Genomic DNA, 23,835 nt, shown 5'->3' with positions numbered 1-23,835 from the left:
TTGGCAATGCGGTCTAACTACAATTTGAAGCAGCAAGGCAAAACACCCAACTTGGGTGGGTCAGAAAATTCAATCAAGGGTGAATATGGAAGGGACACTTTTGATTGTTTTTCACTGCAGGAGGTCTCTGCCTTCAACACAGGAAACTCTCTTTTCAGTGCTCTTCAAGTAAGTAATTATTTTTGTGTGAATGGGGGGGGGGGGGGTCAGTGGTAGTGGTGCTAGAGACAGGCTGTGTGAATGGGGGGGGGGGGGTGATCAGTGGTAGTGGTGCTATAGACAGGCTGTGTGATGCAATACACTGTACATGACTGTATGGTGTTTGGTGAACTATAAGTTATCAGAATGGGAATGTCATGGTTCAGTGCAGGGTGGGTGCAGGTGCATTGACAGCAAAGTCTGTGCTACCTGTCATGACAGACCTGGCCTTGGCTTGGGGCCAGCTCAGCTTGTCATGCAATCTCTGAAAAGTACATGCAGTGAGAGTACAACTGTCTGCATGTGTACATGGTGTGTGTAGCCTACATTGCACTAGACTGCTGTGCAGAGCTACATCTACTACTGACACCGTGCCACTTTTATCTCTGTGTCCACCGCCTGGTGCGAGTGTTATTTTCTTCTCGAGATTCCTCGTGTTGAAAAAACAAGTTGTGAGAAGCCGAGTGTGTTGTACTAGAGAATAATTCATGCTTGAGCCATGCCTCCTGTGACCTGTGTAGCGTGTGGCTGTGAAAACAAGAGGATTAAACTGGTTCAGTGCCTCCACTCTCTGTGCATATCGTGCCTTGAGCAGAATGTTGATGAAGATGGCTCCATTACGTGTCCAAAGTGTAGTGCGTCTACACCGCTGCAGGCTGGATGCTCCCCCATGCTGTCTTTGCCAGATAGTTATGCGAATGTAGAGGGTAGTGGTGCAAAGCAGAAGTCTGCAGTGTCGTGTGATGAATGTATGGATATGGAAGTAGCTGTATCGCACTGTGCAACATGCAGCAGTCATCTGTGCAGTGTACACACTGAAGGACACAAGCGCTCCCGAGCTACACATGGTCATGAGGTACTTGCATTGACTGAAGCAGGCACTGAGACTGCTGAGACCACTACTTCTGCTTCAGCTACTCAATCACAACATCGCTGTGCACTGCACCCAAGCAGTAGTCTGACCAAGTTCTGCACAAAGTGTAAGAAGCTGTTATGTGAGCGATGCATTGGTACTGGAAAACATGAGCCGCATAAACAAGATTTTGTGTCGATCAATGCTGCAGCAGAGAAGATGAGAGCGTCAGTGAATGATTTGTTGCTGAGCTGTGTGTCTGAGAGTGATGGCGTTCTGGAGAGCTCCATTCAGAAAGTACAGTCCTCCATTCGTAGACTTCATGATCAGATAGAGCTTGCATCAGAAGAGGCTTTGCTATTTTTCCGTTCTCTGGTAGAAGCTATTCAGAAACGTGAAACCAGTGTTCTGAATGAACTTGATGATCTTCGAAGTCAGGCACTGGGACCTCTGGAGAAGCAACTCGCTAGGCTGCAGGGCAGTGTGTCACAAACAGAGGTGGTGAGAGGCATGTTGGAAGCTTGCCAGGACAGTGTGGATTTTGTGCGCATGTCGTCTTGGCTAGTGACAGCCTTGAATGGCGCAGCAGAGGTTGGCAAGAGTGATGCTGAGGCATGTGTTGTGAGCGGCATTTTCTTTGCGGCAAGCGACACACGTGATCTTGTGGCTGCCATCAGCAAAGCTGGTCTTTGTGTTGACGCAGCAAAGAACAAAGTGCGTTGCTCAGGCAATCGTAAGATGGGCAGTGATGTTGAGATCGACATAGAGATGGAGCACCTTTCCGATGCTGCTACTATCAGCCAAGACCAGCTGAGGAAAATCGATGTAGGAGTTTGTGTGACAAATCCGGACGGCAAGACAGTCCAGTGCGAGCCCCTACAGCAATCATCTACTGGACATCTGGTTACTAAATGTCGTCCTGCTGCAGCCGGCGAATACGCTGTTTCCACTACGATTGCCGGTGTTCCTCTGAAAGGTAGTCGAGTGAAGTTCAGTGTTGTTCCACCAGCACCTGCTCAGCCGGCACCTGTACCTGTGTTTGATATTGACCGCTGTCATGACCGTCTTCAGATCAGTAATAACAACCGAACCATCCGTAAGCCGTCGTACGACGGGCGCTTCCATTCAGTGTGTAGCTCACCGATACAGGATCAGTGTGGTAGTAGTGCTATACAGGTACGTATAGATGTCACACAGGATGCCCATATCTATGTGTGCTTATGTGCATTGTCTAGTCCAGTACTGAATGGTCTACATAGCACACAGGGTGAAGTGTACGGTTGGTATGGTCACCGTGCTGATACCACTCGTGGTGGTGGTGGTGCTCTAGGCCAGCGCTGGCAGAGCAATGATTTAATCACATTGACTTTGAACCATGATGATTATAGCCTGACCGGACTGCATCATCGTACCGGTGTAACTCAAGTGTTGCACAACATCCCAACCAGTAACCTATGCTGGTATGTATCGTTGCTCAACGCGGGTGATCAAGTTACGATAGTCCATTGAAGCCCATTACTGATCTGCTGGCTATGGCCTAATCTGTAGTAATACGAGCACAGGATACTTGTCAGGATGGACTTGTTGCGGCAATGCTGGTAATCAAGTTACGTGTATGTTTTGTGAAGTATCGTTTTCGTTAGTAGTCTCCGGCTACAGTGACTACACAGTACAGACTGATGGCAGAATAGGAATTGTCTGCTTTATTAGATATTTCTCTGTTGGTGGATGTCTTGCTCATATCGTTCTGTTGTTTGCTCACCCTGTATCTCCTGACAACTGTTTGTTTGTTTTACTGCCTTTATCTTATGCCAAATTACCTGCTGTTCATACTCATGTGCTGCCAATGCCACCCTTATGTACTCTTTAGTAAGGCTTTCTGCTACTGTAACTGCAAATAACTGCAATAAATGCCAAAAATGTTTTGCACCGTTTGCACAACCTATGATGTGACAATTTCTCTCTCATGGATACAGTTTTAAAAGTAACCGGCGTAGAGCAGCCGGTTTGCATGCCCACAATAGACAATAGTACCCATTCAGCCGACACCTGCCTTCATAGCACTTACTCAGCCGACACCTGCGTTCATATTAAGCTCATGAGCTCCTCCTTGGCCAGAACTTACCCTGAGCATCATTACGGGTGCAAACAAAACTGTAATGTTTTGACCTACTGACAGCTGTCCTGCACTGCATACCTAGTTTTATCAGGGGTTTTTTCTTTTTGTTTGAGAGATAAATTTAATTTTACTTTTTCTTAGATTTTCAGAAGTTTTAGTGAATTGAAACGGGAAAAGTCCGAAGAAAAACTTGACTGCCTCCACCAGGTCTCGAACCAAGGACACTTGGTTATGGCTAGCGCTGCTCTACCGCTAAGCTATGTTGTAGTCGTCATCCCAGCAACGATCGTTCAACATTTTTCTTAAGACTTTGAAACTCACACTTCTTGTGAGTCTACTTAGATAAATTATAGGCATCGATGCCTTAAGAAAGTAGTTGTGCCTTCTCATCTAATCGCACGGCGGTTAGTGCAGAGAACATGCAACTGACAAGAGGTGATGCTAAACCCAGCCCCAATACTATGTTACACTCAGCTAAGCAGCCAATGAAGTATTTAAAAATGATGTAAGCGAAGAAGACAGTGGGGCACAAGTTATGCCTCAAGAGTCCAGCAATTAGAGCAGATCTTGAACAGTTCTATACTAGCACAATGTAGCACAAGACTTGCAAGGAGTACTGAGACATTCCACGGCATGAAAGTCAGATTGAGCCCTGCTCAAGATTTATTTATCAATTTTTCAGAACGCAAGACTTGTATTCTTCTGTACAACAAGATTATTAATGCTGCTTCTTTTGTTACCATTGTTGTTTTTATTGTTTTGTATAGTTCGAGAGTGGTGTACATCGTGTGCAGAGAGTACCAAAGTCGGATGCCATGGGTCGTCGTCACACCAGCACCGTGGCCATCCTTATCCTACCAGAACCCACCGAGGTACGACGCTGTGTTCACGTGTGTCCGTATGTCGGTGTGTGTGTGTGTGTGTGTGTGTGTGTGTGTGTGTGTGTGTGTGTGTGTGTGTGTGTGTGTGTGTGTGTGTGTGTGTGTGAGTGTGTGTGCATCGTGTGTGAATTGTGTGTCCCATATGGTGCAGTGGTATGTGCAGTCGATTCCCCATCAAGAGGTTGCAGGTTGAATTCGTGATTATATTTGTATAAGTCGCACGTGTTCACTTTCTCATTCTCTTAGCTCTTCTTTCATTCACCCTGGTGTTTACCTACTGCTAGTGGATGCCAGAGTGTGTGGTGTGGTTTGCATGTCCAAAAAAATCGAATAATCAAGAGTAGGTATTCGCGGGCCAGAAAAAGCTGCTTCAGTGAGCTATGTGGAGGAGTGATCAGGTTAAAATTGTGGTAGTCGATTTATCAGCCTTCAGCATGTGTACGTGCATCCGTGCCTGTGGTTAGTCCAAATCAGACGCTGTGTGTTTGTGTGTGTGTGTGCGTGTGAGTGTGTGTGTGAGTGTGTGTGTGTGTGTGTGTGTGTGTTTGTGTGCGCCCGTGTTGGTTTGTGCCTTTCTTGCAGCTAGATATTGTCATTGATGCCAAGGATTTGAAATATGAAGTGTTCAGAGCATCTGGGTAGGTCTATGGCTTTTCACAAAGAAGTTCTGTCCCAGTTGGACTCATGATCATCTAGGAATGAATGATATTCGTATAAGATTTTTCGGCCGGAAACAGTTTGTTGCAGCTCGTGAACCGTCCTGTGTTCAAAACATTTGCCCGATAGTGGATTGACACATGGAATATTCGCAGGAGTTACACTGGCGAGTCTTGGCTTTTTGTGGATGGGAATGCATCACCCTAAAGCAGTGTTTACAACTGGTACGTGTACTGTACGCGTGAACCACGCATTTGTGCATACTTTGCTGGCTTTTGGTCGTCTTCGGCCGCTTCAGGAGCTGCATCTGCGCCTAAAGGCCGATTCACAATACAACTTCTTGCGACGCGACATGCGACTTGCGACACATGCGACGAGCTGCGACAGCGACACACGGTTCACAATGTTCTTCATGTTTGCGACATCCACATGCACAAGTAGTACTATGCACGTGCACTGCACGTGCATCCAGGGTCGAAACTGTACTCCATTTGTGTATGTCGCGAGTCCCATGTCGCAAAAGTTGAACTTTCTTCAACTTCTGCGACAGGTACCTTGCGACAGCTCGCGACAGGCAGTTTCTTGTCGCAGCTGTCGCGAATCGCGTATCGCGTCACAGAAAGTTGTATTGTGAATCGCCCTTTAGATCTTTGCAGGGTGGTGGTGTTCCTACGGATGCTGAATACTCAGTCTAGCTGAGTCTCTAGCGAACTCTTTTTTTTTGTTGGTCTTCATGCATATGAAATCATGCCAAAACGAGAGAGCTTGGAAGCTCAGGGCCCTACGCTATGCTTTTTTGCCTTGATGACCTAGGCAAAAAAAGCATAGTAAATTTTTCATTTATCCTATTTTTTTCAAGACATAACCTGGGATTCGAACCCGCACTGTCGCCCTGCATGCATCCCCGATACACTTCGCATCCATACTAATTCTTCCAAGTTGCTTCACGTTATGATCTTGCATTTGAAAGCCCCATTTGAATATTGTGGCCAGCTGTTTGTGGCCAACCACCTTTGATGGTACGGTACGGGACAGGTACAGTCGAGGGTAATACGACACCGTCTACCACCTTGATGACCTAGGCAAAAGGCATAGGGATGTTATAAATTTTTCGATTCTCCTATTTTTCAAGGCATAACCTGGGATTCGAACCCGCGCAATCGCCCTACATGCATTACCCGATACACTTCGCATTCATGCTCATTCTTCCAAGTTGCTTCACGTTATGATCTTGCATTTGAAAGCCCTGTTTGAATATGGTGGCCAGCTGTTTGTGGCCAGCTGTCTTTGATGGCACGGTACGGTACGGGATAGCGCCAGACGGAGGTCCGCCCGCCCGCCACAAACACCAAATTAAAGCTGTGTGGACCCGGGCTAGCGCCAGACGTTACTGAAGTAACGTCTTCTGCATAGCTACGGGAATAAAATTCCAGTATGTTTTATTTTCCAGCACATATCAGGCGCGTACCGGCGTACATGCCAGTCACTTTGATTCACAGGGTCAAAAACTTAGTATTCGGTGGCGTCGCCCGCCCTAAAATACGACTCGAATTGCTGCTTTTTTTTGTTTTTTTGAAAGGCTGAATGTGCGCTTGGGCGCGCATGATCCGCCAGCGTACCGCGTCAACACGCCAGTTGTGAACACAGTTTAATTTAAGATTGTGTAACCTCCTGAGCATCCTTTGTCTAGAGTAGTGCCGTACGGTAGTCTTTCACCACTGGACACAGTTATACAAGCAGATGCTGCAAATTAGCCTCTCTCTCTCCCTCTCCCTCTCTCTCTCTCTCTCTCTCTCTCTCTCTCTCTCTCTCTCGCTCTCTCTCTCTCTCCCTCTCTCTCTCTCTCTCTCTCTCGCTCTCTCTCTCTCTCTCTCTCTCTCTCTCTCTCTCTTTCTCTCTCTCTCTTTTTCTCTCTCTCTCTTTCTCTCTCTGTCTCTCTCTGTCTCTCTCTCTCTCTGTCTCTCTCTCTCTCTCTCTCTCTCTCTCTCTCTCTCTCTCTCTCTCTCTCTCTCTCTCTTTCTCTCTCTCTCCCCCCCCCTCTCTCTCTCTCTCTCTCTCTCTCTCTCTCTCTCTCTCTCTTGTTTTTAATCCCGTAGTGCTGGTGGACAGCATGTCCAGAAGACAGAGAGTGCAGTACGTGTGACTCACATCCCAAGTGGCATTGCATTCCGTTCTGAAACATCTCGTGTGCAGAGTGTGGTAAGTGCTTGGTAATTGCTCCTCCTGTAAACCTTTTTAATAGTCGTAGCACTCCAGCCAGGAAATATTTGTGTTGTGAACAAAATGTGTTAGACTGTTGTTACTGCTGCTGCTGATGTTGTTGTTGTTGTGGTCGTCGTGTGACGTCGCCGATTTTTTTGACAGCGGCAGCCGTGGTTGTGGTGGTGGTTGTTTTCTCGTTCTTGTTGTGTTTGTTGTTCTTATCGCCTTCATTGTCGTTGTTGTCTTCATTGTTGTTCCTGTCTTCATTGTTGTTGTTGTCTTCATTGTTGTAGTTGTCTTCATTGTCGTTGTTGTCTTCATTGTTGTTGCTGTCTTCATTGTCGTTGCTGTCTTCATTGTCGTTGTTGTCTTCATTGTTGTTGTTGTCTTCATTGTTGTTGTTGTTGTTTTCATTGTTGTTGTTGTCTTCATTGTCGTTGTTGTCTTCATTGTTGTTGTTGTCTTCATTGTTGTTGCTGTTTCTGATGTTTCGGCTGTTGTTGCTGCTCCTGCAACTGCTTGGTACGTGAAATTTATTGTTCAAGTTTCTGATTTTGTCTTTGCAGACACTGTCTTTTCCTTCTAGGTGATTTTATAGTTTGAGTCACTGCATGACCGGATTGACTTGTTTTGTCTCCTCTTTGTCTCTTCCTGGGAATTTGTTCACAATGACCATTTGGCTACTTTGTCTTGTCTTGTCCTTGTCCTGTTTCCCAGAACAGAGAAAACTGCCTGAAGCTGCTTCGAGCCAAGCTCTTTGACATTGAATCATCAAAAAAGGAACAAGATGAACAGGAGCATCGCAAATCGATTGTGGGCAAGATGGACTTCAGCGAGAAAGTCAGGACCTTCCACTACTTTGGGGTAAGTAAAAAGGATTCAAGCCCCGTTTTTCTTGAACTGATTGCATCAAGCTGATTACGGGTGTGCTCACACTGTGACCCGGCTAGTCAAGAAATAAGAGTGTTCCTTGCCCGAAAAAAAACTCACTCAATTTTAACTTGAAATGCAGAAAATGCGGCTGTGAAGAAATTTCAAATTGCATCACCTCGCTTTGGCGTGTTTTAGACCTTGTGTGAACAAGATCATCATATTTCTACATGATGAGGTCACTTGAACGCTGTCTAAGGGCGCGTTCAGACTACCGATAAAAAGTGACGGAATGGAGAAGTTTCCAAGGTGATTTGATCACGTGACGTTACTGGCACGTTACCGGCAGAAAAGTTTTACTCCTGCGGCGGTAACTGCATTCTGGCAGTAAAAAAAGTGCTCAGGCTGGGAAAAAGGGAAAATCCCTTCTCAGCGCCGCGGTGAGAGCTGCAAAACTTATGTACCGGTGACGTTAGTTTATCGGTAGTGTGATGTCCTTCACGGTTTATCGCCTTTCACGGTTTGACGGGATTCACGGTAGTCTGAACGCTGTCTAAAAGATCCTCAGGCTACGTATAGTGTTCCATGACCAGCAGACAGTGCCAGTAATACAATTCTCACTCAGCAATGACAAGCTAGTGTCTGATCAGGAGTGTGTTTTTCTTCAAACACAAAGCTCTGAGTAACGGCAAAGACGGACTTGGTTGTGTCATTGCTCGGTGTGAATTCTATACAATTAGGAATATGCAGTGAACTTGGTGTCAACTCTACCGCAGCTGACTAGTTATTTACTCTGTCTTTTCTGATCACAGATGCAGGTTGTTGACCATCGCTTTGATCTCAAAACCACTGGATTGACAGCGGTGCTGAACAATGCTGCCGATACTGCTGCCTTCCTGGAGAAGGTGGCCACGTCTGCAAAGATCAGTGCTATCAGGAAAGCGCTGAGGGCATCGCCGCCAGACCACATCTCCGAGTTTAAGCCCAAGACACTCCATGCGGCCGAGTCCCCGTGAGTGTGTTCCGGGCCGGAGTCAGCAAATACCCTGAAACCTGTGCACTGTGCATGGTATAAACGTATGTGCTGTGCCGGATTGACCAACATGCACATGGACGCACTCTGCAAGTCTTTTTGTTCCTCGCCCGAACAGAAAACCGCTGGCGTAAGCTCTCAGCTGGGTTTTTTCCGCCATGCTATTCACGTTACAGTGTGGATGGTATAGCAGTCCGCATATCCAGTAGTGTTGCTGTTATAGGTGTTCACCAGTATCATAAGACTCACCACTACAGCTCAGTGGTACAGTACACTGCGAGAGGCATCGGGCAGCTTGCGTCCTATTGGCACACTGAACCCGACATGCAATTGCCAATGAATGCGTTCCGCACTGTACTGCATGTCGGGTTTCACACACAAAACTTTGATCTCTTGGTGCAAATTTGATATCACTTTGAGGCGACTGACCTGCTTGTACAGAGCTGCAACTCACAACACACAGCAGTCCATACCTCATAACAGAAACTACACTCTGGCCTCCTGATGAGAAGCGGGACTTCCCCCCGGCTTGGCCATACTCTAGCATTTAGCACAGGTTCATGAGCTATCATGAATGCATTCTTTTCAAGCTGGACATAATATATCGAACTGTATTCAGTCGAGGCACCTATTTATTCCAGTTCATAAGTATTATAACTAAAAGATACTCTATAGTCTAGACGACTATGGACAAAGCGGTATTGTCATCGCACTGTTGAGTATGCTCAATACTGTGTGTATCAAAAGTATATACTTCTGGACTTCTAATTTTCACCACCCGAACAGTCTGTGTACTCTCTCTCTCTCTCTCTCTCTCTCTCTCTCTCTCTCTCTCTCTCTCTCTCTCTCTCTCTCTCTCTCTCCCTCCTCTCTCTCTCTCACACACCTACTCTCTCTCACACCTACTCTCTCTCTCTCTCACTCTCACTCTCTTTCTCTCTCTTCTGATCCTCCTCCTGCTCCCCCGTCCATGTCTCTTACGTCTGATGTTATGCTCTATTTAAATACATCTCTGTAGGCCGTATCATGTTGTCCTTGGGTGTCGCTCTTCTTGCTCTGTTTCTAGTCCTTGCTGTGGGATCCATTCTACATGTTTGTGCTCTTGCAGTAGGCATTGGCTGAGAAACTGGAGTCGCCGCTGTAGCCACTTCCCATGCTGTTTGACAGCGGTGGAGGCTCTGCTGGAGTCCACCATGCTGATAGGATTGTGGTGGTTGAGACCATGCCGGCTCCGCTGTCACTGTTCTCAGTACAGACAGTGTAGCTTGATGCGTTGATCTTGACTCAGTCTATGCAGGAGACATGCAACAATGCATGCGTACAGCTCTCTACTACTCTAGCTCTCTTCATGCCTTGATTTGCCAGAGGCATAGGACCACATGCGCACCGAATAACGCCATCTGCCGATAATACTAATGCTAGTAAGACTGTATTTTCCGGAGTAAAACAATAAGCAACAGAACTTCACCCCCAAAAAGTCGGTTCAAGTTACCGGTATGTACAACGCTGGTGATAAACAGGATACCGGTAGATGTCTGTATTTCGTGACAAATGAATAATCTGGGCACGGCTCGGGAAAATTTGGAACATGTCTACCTGTACAGTCGTCCCTCTCTAATCCAGCACTTTATAATCCAGCACCCTCGATAAACCAGCACAATGTCCAGTAGCCAAAATGTCCTCTTCATGCACATTGTAGCAGTAAATCAGATTTGTTAATCCAGCACCCTCCCTAATCCAGCAGATTTTCCGTGGCACAAATGGTGCCGGATTTAATAGAGAGGGACCACTGTACTGACTGTCTGTGTGTTGCTCACACTGATAGTGATACGCCGTTTATGGAAATAGACTAATGATGTCGATGAACCACGTGCGTGTATCAAAATCACTAATAATCAGGGCGCAAGCAACACCATTATGCATTATGATTACGTGCATGCGTTGATGTACGAGCTTGATGGCACGCTTTTCATTTTTTTAGTTCCGAGCGTTCACACTTGTTCCTGATCCTTTTGGGTTGCTCTCCTCTGTTTTATTCTTGCTCTTGCGTTTCGTCATGTTGTGTCTGGCAATGCTGCCTGCCACTAGCTCTCTGGCTGTTGTTGTGCCTAAATACCTGTGGGACCGGAAGAAGGTTTCGCTCCCTTCAAGTTTTGCCTTCGAGTGTTTCTGTTGTTGCAGTCACAGTTTTACCCGCGATGAGTGAAAAACTAGTGGACTAGGGGCCAAGTCATTCGCGGCCTCCAAGCCATTTTCTGGTAGCAGCGGATGGTTCTAGCTCTCTTTGCGAGGCGCTACTACTTCGAGGATATAATGCCGGGTGATGAACAATGTTACATGGAATATGCGGACTCCGGAGAGATATTCGCGCTTGATTGAACTACTTCGAACGGTAATGATTCCGCCCTCTACGTAACGACGGCAATATGCAATGGCAGCGACTCTGAGCGAGGCCCCGCATGCAGCCAACCGATATGCCACAGAGCGTGGATCGGAGCACGACAGCGCACCATTTTAGCCGGTCTAAGAAGAGAGCGGAGCGTGCAGGAAAATAATTCGTCGTTTACCAGTTAGTCTGCGAAGGTGGCTGGCAGTGTACATTGGTCGTATCCATTCTGGTTAGCTGGGCCACGACGGAGTCGAAGACACTATTCCGTATTCGCCAACTAAGCCAGTACATGAACGAGTGCAAGATCTGGCGCGGACCCGATATATACATGTAGTGGAGTCGAACGTCAGAGACCAGAGAAAAAACTGCTAATAATAGTGGGTGCTATGCTAGTCTTACCGGCTTGAACGTCACCTGGTCACTGCCTGCAGTTGGAGGATATCACGGACTGTCAGTGTGATTTCCGAATGCATGCAGCAGTCGACGCAGCGCACATCGCAGGACTTTCAATCGTGGAGAGATTTGTTTGGATGGCAGTGAGAGCTAGAGCAGACAGAATTGATGTAGGGTGAGGTTGGGAATATGGAACTCACTCATCAGAGAACTTCGCCTCAAGGTGTGACCTATTTGGGGTTCAGCCCTGCTGCAGTGCTTGTGGCAGTTGTCACTGTGAAAGTTACACACAAGGGAACTTTGGCCAGAAGAGTGACCCTGTCAGATTCATGGACGGTGGAGGAGGACAGACCACATCGTCGCCAGACTTACACAGCAGCAGTCTCAATTCTCTCCAGTACAAGGTATTTGTAATTTTATAACCTGAAGATAGAAAAGTACAGATACATGTAGGTATGAGTTATGAGTAACCATGGAAACTGACCACCACTGTAACAAGATAGTACTGTAAAACCGGAAGATTTCGCGGGAGTTTTATTTTCGGTGACTTCGGTACATCGTCAAACTTCGGTGCAGGAAATTTTTACCTAAAATAAAACGAGACCTAAAATCCAAAAAGCGATGCCACATAGTGTGCAAAATACATTTGTATCTGGAAAACTGATTTACCGAAATTTTCGTGCCACCGAACAGTTGATTTTAGGAAATACCAAAAATATTAGACCAGCAAAAATTCCCGGGTTTACAGTAGGCAGTCAGAAAGTGTGATAACTGGGCACAAAACTGAGAGGCAAACTGAGGAGACATTCAACGACCTGAGACCTAGCTCCAACACATCTCCAGTGAGCAAACCAACAGCTTTCCAACTTGAAAGATTCATGGCTAAGTAAATGAGGAAAGAGGGGAACGTGAGCGCAGTGAAAATGTGCACAAGCTAAGTCCCACGGCAACAGAGAACGTCGCCTCTTATAGGACGAAGGCGAGACCAGTTAATGTATTGGCACTGCGGTCTAACTACAATTTGAGGCAGCAAGGCAAAACACCCAACTTGGGTAGGTCAGAAATATCAAAGGTGAATATGGAAGGGACACTTTTGATTGTTTTTCACTGCAGGAGGTCTCTGCCTTCAACATAGGAAACTCTCTTTTCAGTGCTCTTCAAGTAAGTAATTATTTCTGTGTGAGAGGGGTGGTCAGTGGTAGTGGTGCTAGAGACTGGCTGTGTGAATGGGGGGGGGGGGGGGGGAGGGGTGGTCAGTGGTAGTGGTGCTAGAGACAGGCTGTGTGATGCAATGCACTGTACATGACTGTATGCTGTTTGGTGGACTATAAGTATAACAGAATGGGAATGTCATGGTTCAGTGCAGGGTGGGTGCAGGTGCATTGACAGCAAAGTCTGTGCTACCTGTCATGACAGACCTGGCCAGCCTTGGGGCCAGCTCAGCTTGTCATGCAATCTCTGAAAAGTACATGCAGTGAGAGTACCACTGTCTGCATGTGTACATGCTGTGTGTAGCCTACATTGCACTAGACTGCTGTGCAGAGCTACATCTACTACTGACACCGTGCCACTTTTATCTCTGTGTTCACCGCCTGGTGCGAGTGTTATTTTTTTCTCGAGATTCCTCGTGCTGCATTTGTGATCCCAGAGAGGTTCCAGTATCCCTTTGCCAGCTTGATTGTTGAGAAAACAATTAGTGAGAAGCTGAATGTGTTGGACTAGAGGATAATAATTCCTGCTTGAGACATGCCTCCTGTGAGCTGTGTAGCATGTGGCTGTGAAAACAAGAGGATTAAACTGGTCCAGTGCCTCCACTCTCTGTGCATGTCATGCCTTGAGCAGAATGTTGATGAAGATGGCTCCGTTACGTGTCCGAAGTGTAGGGCTTCAACACCATGGCAGCAGGTTGGATGCTCCCCCATGCTGTCTTTGCCAGATAGCTATGCCAATGTAGAGGGTAGTGGTACAGAGCAGAAGTCTGCAGTGTCGTGTGATGAATGTATGGATGTAAAAGTGGCTGTTTCGCGCTGTGCAACATGCCGCAGTCATCTGTGCAGTTTTCACACTGAAGGACACAAGATCTCCCGAGCTACACATGATCATGAGGTACTTGCATTGACTGAAGCAGGCACTGAGACTGCTGAGACCGCTACTGCTGCTTCAGCTACGCAATCACAACATCGCTGTGCACTGCACCCAAGCAGCATCCTGACCAAGTTCTGCACAAAGTGTAAGAAGCTGTTATGTGAGCGATGCATTGGTACTGGAAAACATGAGCCACACAAACAAGATCTTGTGTCTATCAATGCTGCAGCAGAGAAGATGAGAGCGTCAGTGAATGATTTGTTGTTGAGCTGTGTGTCTGAGAGAGATGGCATTCTGGAGAGCTCCATTGAGAAAGTACAGTCCTCCATTCGTAACCTTCATGATCAGATAGAGCTTGCATCAGAAGAGGCCGTGCTATTTTTCCGTTCTCTGGTAGAAACTATTCAGAAACGAGAAACCAGTGTTCTGAATGAACTTGATGATCTTCGAAGTCAGGCACTGGGACCTCTGGAGAAGCAACTCGCTAGGCTGCAGGGCAGTGTGTCGCAAACGGAGGTGGTGAGAGGCATGCTGGATGCTTGCCAGGACAGTGTGGATTTTGTGCGCATGTCGTCTTGGCTAGTGACAGCCTTGAACAGTGCAGCGGCGGTTGGCAAGAGTAATGCTGAGCCATGTGTTGTGAGCGGCATCGTCTTTGCGGCAAGCGACACACGTGATCTTGTGGCTGCCATCAGCAAAGCTGGTCTTTGTGTTGACGCAGCAAAGAACAAAGTGCGTTGCTCAGGCAATCGTAAGATGGGCAGTGATGTTGAGATCGACATAGAGATGGAGCACCTTTCCGATGCTGCTACTATCAGCCAAGACCAGCTGAGGAAGATCGATGTAGGAGTTTGTGTGACAAATCCGGACGGCAAGACAGTCCAGTGCGAGCCCCTACAGCAATCATCTACTGGACATCTGGTGACTAAATGCCGTCCTGCTGCAGCCGGCGAATACGCTGTTACCACTACGATTGCAGGTGTTCCTCTGAAAGGTAGTGGAGTGAAGTTCAGTGTTGTTCCACCAGCACCTGCTCAGCCGGCACCTGTGTTTGATATCAACCGCTGTTATGGCGATATTGAGATCAGGAACAACAACCGAACCATCCGTAAGCTGTCGACCGACTGGAGCTATCGTTCAGTATGTAGCACACCGATACAGGAACAGTGCGGTAGTAGTGCTATACAGGTACGTATAGATGTCATACAGGATGCCTGTATCTATGTGTACTTATGTGCATCGTCTAGTCCACTACTGTCCAATGTACATAGCACACAGGGTGAAGTGTACGGTTGGTTTGGTTTCCGTGCTGATACCTCTCTTGGTGGTGGTGCTCTAGGCCGGGGCTGGCAGAGCAATGATTTGATCACATTGACTTTGAACCATGATGATCATAGCCTGACCGGACTGCATCATCGTACCGGTGTTACTGAAGTGTTGCACAACATCCCAACCAGTAACCTATGCTGGTATGTGTCGTTGCAGAGCAAAGGTGATCAAGTGACAATAGTCCATTGAAGCCCATTACTGATCTGCTGGCTATGGCCTAATCTGTAGTAATACGAGCACAGGATTCTTGTCAGGATGGACTTGTTGCGGCAATGCTGGTAATCAAGTTACGTGTATGTTTTGTGAAGTATGGTTTTCGTTAGTAGTCTCCGGCTACAGTGACTACACAGTACAGACTGATGGCAGAATAGGAATTGTCTGCTTTATTAGATATTTCTATGTTGCTGGATGTCTTGCTCACATTGTTCTGTTGTTTTACCCCAGTATATCTCGTGATATCTGCTTGTACGTTTACTGCCTGTATTTTATACCAACGCACTGGCTTTTCATGTTTGTTTGTTTTCCCTAGCCTTTTCCATCACTGTAATGCCTTTGTGATGACCCTGCGTACACAGTAATGCTCGTAACCATTTACATGTAGCAGTTATGTACCCTAATGCTGAAACCATGACTATGCATAATAATTGGAACAGTAGCATAGGTACACATGATGTACATTTCTAGAAGATGGAGTCAAGTGTTAAGATATGTTCTACTCCTCATTATCACTACAGTCACATCCTGATGGCATTCCTCAATGTGTTGCCTAGACTGGCCCTTACCACAGAACTGTAATCGATCGTCTTGTCTTTCCGTCTGCGCGATCTGCCTGTTTCCATTGCACGTTTATAGTGTTACAGTTTCCTTGCAGCAACGTGCCACTCGCTCCTGCTGACTTTGCTCGTGCTCTGTTTGCTGCTGCCTGCTCGATGCTTCTCTTCACAGCTGCTTGCTCTAGACTTCAGCAGTATAAGTTTGCTGACTGGAGTAGAGTGTGTCAGTTGAGTGCAGTAGAGTTGTAGAGTTGCGTTTATTAGAGAGTTTACATTACCGCTCAAGTGGACTTGTCCGCTTGAGCCGGGTTTTTGCATTGCAGGTTCTTACCTATCCTTTCTCTGTGCGTTGGGTCTCAGGTATGCCTTAGTGGAATGACCAAGAGGCGCACATATACTTTGTGCAAACGGGCTTGGGATAACTCACACGTAGGGAGGATCGGCCGACCACGACAGTTGGTGCTGTGACCAGGATTCTTACTGGTCTTGTTTCCCAGGCCCTTCGCCCTACTCTTTGTCCACACTCTTTCACTCTCCGTCTTTGTTCCGTCCTCCACCTCCAAGACAAGGACTTTCTGACGACAGAGCTGCTCAATGGTGGATAACCGAAGTCTCTCGCGCAGGGGCTGCAGGGGCGTGCTCGGCTCCCCTTCCAGGGGGGTGCACCACTTCCAGACAACAGCAATTTTCCAAAGGTTGTACCGGTGACATCATCAGATATTTGTACATGTGACGTCATCATTACTGTTACAAAGATTGTATGTCATCAAGAATGAACACAGTACGAGACGGCATCATATCAATTTTTTCAAAATTAAGGATGAAAACTTTACAAACGTTTAAAAATCAATCCGTCGACGGCACTGTGCATGTGCCAGGCAGGCCGATGCAAACACACATTGCATGGATATAGCTAAGAACAATCGTCACATTAGTTGACGTATCTGGACAGGATTCGGCGAGGAGAGCGTGGAAAGAACAGCTTCAGCACCTCTTCTGTGTTTACAGGCATGCCGTAGTGGGTATGCAGCAGAGCAAGCCCGTGAGGTCGGGCTTTCCTCAATATATTGGTGACTTTTCAAAACCCCGGTCGAAATATTTTGGGGGATGCACTTGCCCCCTGTGCCCCTCGTCAAGCACGCCCCTGGGCTGGGTAGCGACGGGATCATTCAATCGCAAGTCTGCGCGGATGCCAGTCCTCGCTGATCTCTCAAGCCGTATGAGGCCTGCAGCAGTGAGAGAGGGGCAGAAGGAGTTTGTGGCGTAGCCCAGCTTCGCCTGGATCATGGCAAGGTACTATGTCCGCCGAGCCTGAAGACTCAGCTGTTGTGCGTATGGTTCTTTTTTTCTTTTCTTTTTTGTAGTGTGTTCCTTTTGACTTTGTTGCATTGTTTTTGTTGCACGTGCAGTCTTCTGTGCACCGTGGAACGCTTACCTCCTTGTCACGTGTAAAATTGATTATTTTTTGTCCTGCGCATGCTCATATGATGCCACGATGTTTGTCTTTTCTTTGGTTATCAGTTTTGCTTCGTCGTCTCCGGTCTTCTTCTTTGGCCGTCTCCGTCTTGTCAATTAACTATGTAGTACTTAAGTCAGTTGCGTTGCTGTGTGTGGCAAGTGGGATGGGCGGGAGGCTGGGCCCCTGACGCCTGGAGAACATGTGCTGGTGCACAAAACCAACAAGGGGAATACTGTAAACCGCCCAATATTCGCGTCAGCAAATGTTCGCGATTTCTTAGAACCAGAGAGTTTGCGATGGTGAAAGTTCACGAAACACTGGGGCCACTTACATCCACCCACTGTTGAAGTTAGATTTCACAATGGTGAATATTCGCGTTACTCTCTTCTCGCGAAAATAGCGAACATTAATTCGTCGCGAATATTAGGCAGTTTCCAGTACGTTGTCAAAGTAATGGGGGAGACATTCAATGTAACAACACAGTAATGAGAGAAGAACACTATCACATGTTGAAACTGGGTGGACAGTATAGTGTTACTTGTAGTTCCTTGATCTTATTTCTTTTCTAAAATTAGAATAAATGTAAGGAAATGTGAACACAGTCATTCGCAGACACAGAGCAACAAGTAGTTATATCAAATGTTTTCTTCTGGCTATCACCAGGCAAGAATCATCATGCACATTGAATTGCAAGTAAGCCGTAAATATGGAGAATATGCTGTCAAAACAACGGAGGGATATTCAATGTTACAACACAGCAATGAGGGAAAAACCTTATGACAGTCATGTTGAAACAAGGTGTAAGGGTGAACAAATGGTTGACGGTTTGAAAGTTTACATTACAGGTGTGTGTAGGGGTGCTAGGGAAAAGTGTAAGAGCAGTGGTGTGTTCTTTCTGAATGCGTAGGCCTGGGTTTCGAAGGCGTATGAAAATAGCTTCTAAAATATGAAGTTGTCGCACGCTACTCGTGTAACACAAAGCACTAAAGCACGAGTCATCATAAACATCGCTATATAATTTGAAGTTCTATTCTCTCAAGACACACTGTACAATGTGTAGTCTGATTATATTTGTATAGGAAATGTTACTCTGGGGTTTCTCTGCCATTCATCATTTGGACACAAATTGTGTTTATGGACAACTCCACCTTGCCAGTTTATGAATTACACCTTTGTTGCAGTACCTACTGTCGCTTCACACGCCCAACCAACATACTAAGCAGGGTATATTTCCAAATTGTAACTGTACGTAAGAGAACAGAAAGAAAATAAATAATGTCATGGTTAGCGTGAGACTCAGCTAGAGGCCTTTATATTTTTATGTTTATGTATCTATGTCATTCGGATCTTCCCAAGTTGTACATTGTACTGTTGAGATACCGAATTCAAATAAATCAATACCAAAATACCATACCAGGCTGAGTTTTCCGCATCCACAGGAACGTCACCATCCTCTAGGATCAAGGCGCAGATGCAGCTCCTAAGCGGTGGGGGGTGAGTAGACCAGACCCACCAGAAAGTGATGAAAGACCGAAAATCCCATTAATTGCACCCTTGTTTCCCTCGTGCCAGGCCGCGAGTTCCCAATTAACGGTGGGTCGTAAGCACAGGTGGAAAATCCTTCCACTTCCGAGCAGGAATTGAATCTGCTACCCTCTGTTTCTCGATCATGGTCTCAGACCATCCCACTATGCCTGTACGAAAGTGAAATGCGTGAAATTTCTGGATTCACTGTGGTGACAAAACCGACTGTGTCCCAAATGAAATTGTTTGAACGTCAAATGTGCGTGCTCCTGATCAACTGGCTCTCGGTTTTCTTCATTTCTTAGCATGTGTGTGTGTATAAGTTTCGGATTGTTTTCTTTGCTTTGCTGCCCTGATGGTCAAATTAAATTGTTTGACTATTAACGCGGCCAGTTTCTGATCAATATCTGATCAACCATGTCTCTGTCAGTGAGCGATGTCCAGCCAAAACGCTCTTTGCTTTGCTTCGCTGACGCAGTGACGGTCAAATTGTTTGACAATCGCGGCCAGATTCTGATCAATAGCCGATCAACCATGTCTCTGTCAGTGAGCGATGTCCAGCCAAAACGCTCTTTGCTTTGCTGCGCTGACGGTCAAATTGTTTGACAATCGCGGCCAGTTTCTGATCAATATCCGATCAACCATGTCTCTGTCAGTGTCAGTGAGCGATGTCCAGCCATAACGCTCTTTGCTTTCCTGCGTTGACGGTCAAATTGTTTGACGATCTCGGCCAGTTTCTGATCAATATCCGATCAACCATGTCTTTGTCAGTGAGCGATGTCCAGCCAAAATGCGCTCTGCTGAGCTGCGAAACGCACTGGCATCCCGCAATTTTGACCCGATAGGAACAAAACCTACTCCGCGGACTCGCCTGCTCGCGTTAAAGTTGACTCCAGACTACTGTACGCGAGGACTTGGCCGCTCCGGCAGCGGAGCAGAACCTAGCCGAGGCAACTGCAGCCCCATCCCTGGGAGACTTTAGTCGGGAGGAGGTTCGCGCTGCCCTTGGAACTCGGGCTGCAACTCCAGCCGTGCTGACAACCCACACGCCGGCGCCTCCGATCCAAGCCCCGACAATTCGCGCAACGTTTGTGCGGCGCGGGAGCTCTCCCACGCACGGCATGGCGCTCTGCCTGCTTTGGCTGTCGCCACGGCCACCTCAACCGCCGCAGGTAAGAAAACCTTTTATGCTACGGTGCCGAAACCCGTTCATGATAAGGTAGTGACTGGCCAGTCGACTCTGATTTGGTTCCTTATTGCCAAGTGACTAGTCAGTCCCAAGGGGACACCAGCCGCAGCGTTTTACAACTTGACCACTACAGCTCCTACGGCGCAGTGGTTCTGGCACCTGTAAGCGGGCACTCCAGTCCAGGAGAGTCGAGGACATTGGCGCCTGGCTCGACGCTTGGACCACGTATTGTGCGACTTACGCAGCAGCACACCCCTCCAGGGCCCCGGAGCTGTTTTCGTACCAGCCCATAATCTTGAAGATGGCTCGGAAATTTAGGCTCCAGGCTGTGTACGAGTACGATCGATCACTTCGCCCCCGTTTCGTAATATCCGATGCTCTGGCATTGGCATTGTGCCCAAGACGTCTGGTGGTGTACGCCTCATCATGCGCCTACCTGCTCCTAGCAGCTCTGGCATTAATGACGGCCTTTCTTTTGACGAGCTTTCCCTATATTACGTCACTGTAGACGGCGAAATACACTGCATTTCCCAACACAGTCCCTGAGCTCTCCTCTCTAAAGCTGACAAGAAGTATGCCTGGCGGCTTTGGCCTGTTTCCCCTCATGTCTGGCCCCGGCTTGGCATTTTTGGGAAGGTTCGTACCATGTAGATAAGGCACCGCCATTTGGCCTTAGATCCTCCCCCTTCCGTTCAACAGACCGGCTGATGTGGACTCTCAGCCCAACGGCGACTCTGCAATGATCCTGTTAACAGCGCTTCCGGACTCTCAGCCCATGCAGTGCTGACACACCCTTCACAGTCCACCCTCCAGCAGTTGACGACGCAACCATGGACCTCATCCGCCAGGGCCTGGCGGACAGCTCCAGCATGACATGCGCTTCGCTGCCGCGCTCCAAACGCTTGTCGCCCTGCGCCAGGGCAAGCCACACTCAGGGACTGATCAGTGCCGGCAGCATTGTTCCAGATCCTGTACTTCGAGCACATCGCCCACTATGCTAATGGGCAGCCGCATTGGACGGCACTCAAATCAATAGCAGTGCAATAGTAATGCAGATAAATCCTGTTTGGGTCCGGTTGTCAGCGGTGCCGGACTCGCATCCCAACTGCCGAAGTGGTGCCGACACAACCAGCGCAGTCCACCCTCCAGCAATTGACGACGCAACCATGGACCTCATCCGCCAGGGCCTGGCGGACAGCTCCAGCATGGCATGCGCTTCGCTGCAGCACTCCGAACGCTTGTCGCCCTGCGCCAGGGCAAGCCACACTCAGGGACTGATCAGTGCCGGCAGCATTGTTCCAGATTCTGTACTTCGAGCACATCGCCCACTATGCTAATGGGCAGCCGCATTGGACGGCGCTCACATAAATTGCAGTGCAATAGTAATGCAGATAAATACTGTTTGGGTCCGGTTGTCAGCGCGTCCGGACTTGCAGCCCAACTGCCGAAGCGGTGCCGGCACAACCAGCGCAGTCCACCCTTCAGCAGTTGATGACGCAACCATGGACCTCATCCGCCAGGGCCTGGCGGACAGCTCCAGCACGACATACGCTTCGCTGCAGCGCTCCGAACGCTTGTCGCCCTGCACTAGGGCAAGCCATACCCAGTGACTGATCAGTGCCAGCAGCATTGTTCCAGATCCGGTACGTTGAGCGCATTGCCCACAATGCCAATGGGCAGCCGCATTGGACGGCGCTCACATCAATTGTAGTGTAATGGTAATGCAGATAAATCCTGTTTGGGTCAGGCTGTCGGTGCTTGCGGACTCGCAGCCCAACTGCCGACGCAGTGCCGACACAACCAGCGCAGTCCACCCTTCAGCAGTTGACGACACAACCATGGACTTCATCCACCAGGGCCTGGCGGACAGCTCCAGCACGACATACGCTTCGCTGCAGCGCTCCGGACGCTTGTCGCCCCCGCGCCAGGGCAAGCTACACCCAGGGACTGATCAGTGCCAGCAGCGTTGTTCCAGATCCGGTACTTAGAGCGCATTGCCCACTATGCTAATGCGCAGCCGCATTGGACGGCGCTCGCATCAATTGCTGTAAATAGTAATGCCGATAAATCCTGTTTGGGTCATGTTGTATTTTTGGGAGAACAGTAAGGATCGTGAGTCAGGCCGGCATTGAGCCAAGTGCGCCTATATTGGCTCACAAGTGCATCCTTTAAGCCATCCCGTAAAGGAGAACAGTAGGGATCGTGAGTCAGGCCGGCATTGAGCCAAGTGCGCCTACATTCGCCCACAAGTGCATCCCTACTGCATGCTCGTGTATTGACACGTCTGAATTCTCGCCGGGCAATTGTTGCCCCAGTTAGTGTCGGCATTGGCCATACTAACGCACAGCGGTGCTTGCAATACTAGCTCTGGCATTGGACCAGAATATTGCATATTGTATGCGGCAATTGTTGCCTATCTCCTGGTAATACAACGCGTAATAGCTCCCAAACAGGTCGGCTTGTTGCGTGGTTGGTAATGTTGAATAAAATTTGCAGCGCCAACGACCTTTTGAGTAGTGGTGATGACTGATGAGAATATTCACTGCAGGAAGCCCGATAATCGTATTGCAAAGACGTGTCTATCATTTCAACTATTTAAACACACATGTTGGTCTAAGTTAAAGCGAAGCATAGCGAGGATAGTGCGGGCTCTGGGCGTTCATTTCTTGGCGTGTACCGGTACGTGTATTTTCTGATTGCTTTTTCACTGCAGGAAGCCTCTGAATTCATAACAGGAAACCCTATTTCCGGTGCTCTTCAAGTGAGTGAATACGGTTGTGTGTGAAGTGTGTTGAAGGGGGGGGGGGGGTAGTGGTGGTAGAGAGGCTGGCGGATAGTCATCGGAGGAAAATTCCCGCATACTAGACCTTTTGTACTGTTAGCTCCCGGCTAAATGAAGTCCCCGCACACCAGAACACAGGAAATCTTGGCCTGGCTGATTTCCGAATGTCTCAGGAAGCAAGACTGGCTTCGGCAGTGGACGTGCATGTGGTGTGTCTGTGTCCGGCAAACGAAAACGATGGGACAACCCTTGTACCGGCGAACTCTCGCGCTCTTCAGCAATGCTCATGTAACAGCCAGCTTCAGCGAAGCTACGCTCTACCCTTTCTTGTCTCTTGGATTTCGCTGAACGGCCCATTGTGAAAACAATTATTATTATTATTATTATTAACTGGTTTGAGGGAAAGAGACAAACGGGAAAAGTCTGAAGAAAAAATTGACTGTCACCACCAGGACTCGAACCAGGGACCCTCGCTTGTAGCCAGCGATGCTCTAACCACTGAGCTATGGTGTAGTCGTCATCCCAGCAGAGGCCGTTCAACATTTTCTTCCGACTTCGTAACTCACACTTCCTGTGAATCCACACAGGCGGGTGGGACGCAGCCCTCACTGTAACCCACACACTTCACGTACAAACTAGCACGCGGGGAGCCCCAAGTCATAAAATATTAACTGGTTTGAGGGAAAGAGACAAACGGGAAAAGTCTGAAGAAAAAATTGACTGTCACCACCAGGACTATTATTATTATTAATTCAACATCTCCTGGCTCGTCAGAAGACTGCCAATATATATGAGAAGTCGGGTGGTAGCCAACCACGGTGAACTGAATAATAAGGAGAGAAACAAAGAGAGTACTGCAAGGGGAGGCATGACGAAAATGGTGAGATTATTTAGGACGAAGAAGCTGAAGCTTGAACTCCTTAATGTCTGTGCATGCTTTAAGGCTAGTTGGCAGGGAAGACCAGAGAGTGTACGCAGAGAAGATAGGAGATTTCAGAAACAGGGAGGTATTGGCACGGGGTAATGAGAAGGAATGACGTGTTGATCTGGTGGACACAAACCAGTTATACTTAGCAAAGTGTTTTGGAGCCAGGTCTAA

At 47.8% G+C, this 23,835-nt stretch overlaps 2 protein-coding genes across 3 annotated transcripts; both read left to right on the top strand.

Annotated features, from left to right (window-relative positions):
• The first annotated feature begins 596 nt into the window (after nucleotides 1-596).
• LOC135818169 (E3 ubiquitin-protein ligase TRIM71-like) lies at nucleotides 597-16,118 on the top strand. 2 transcript variants are annotated; one of them, XM_065331513.1, is made up of 6 exons: nucleotides 597-2,227; nucleotides 3,938-4,042; nucleotides 4,634-4,689; nucleotides 6,805-6,907; nucleotides 7,628-7,774; nucleotides 8,593-9,514. In XM_065331513.1, exons 1-6 carry the CDS (start codon nucleotides 698-700, stop codon nucleotides 8,794-8,796), a joined length of 2,145 nt encoding a protein of 714 aa, XP_065187585.1. In that variant the 5' UTR covers nucleotides 597-697; the 3' UTR covers nucleotides 8,797-9,514. The 2 variants fall into 2 exon arrangements, with proteins under 2 accessions (XP_065187585.1, XP_065187586.1); XM_065331514.1 differs by lacking the exons at nucleotides 3,938-4,042; nucleotides 4,634-4,689; nucleotides 6,805-6,907; nucleotides 7,628-7,774; nucleotides 8,593-9,514 and adding an exon at nucleotides 14,726-16,118 and having other exon boundaries at nucleotides 597-2,084.
• Nucleotides 13,173-14,721, top strand: LOC135816486 (E3 ubiquitin-protein ligase TRIM45-like; the record flags this gene model as incomplete). Its single annotated transcript, XM_065329685.1, has 1 exon — nucleotides 13,173-14,721. A coding segment is annotated over exon 1 (1,380 nt), but the record flags the coding sequence as incomplete, so codon positions are not given.
• Nucleotides 16,119-23,835: the final 7,717 nt, after the last annotated feature.

The sequence above is a fragment of the Sycon ciliatum genome, chromosome 5 (assembly GCF_964019385.1).
Source record: "Sycon ciliatum chromosome 5, ocSycCili1.1, whole genome shotgun sequence".
Lineage (NCBI taxonomy): Eukaryota > Metazoa > Porifera > Calcarea > Leucosolenida > Sycettidae > Sycon > Sycon ciliatum.
Note: the sequence above shows the minus strand (reverse complement) of the source record. Positions and strands in the feature narration are given on the sequence as shown.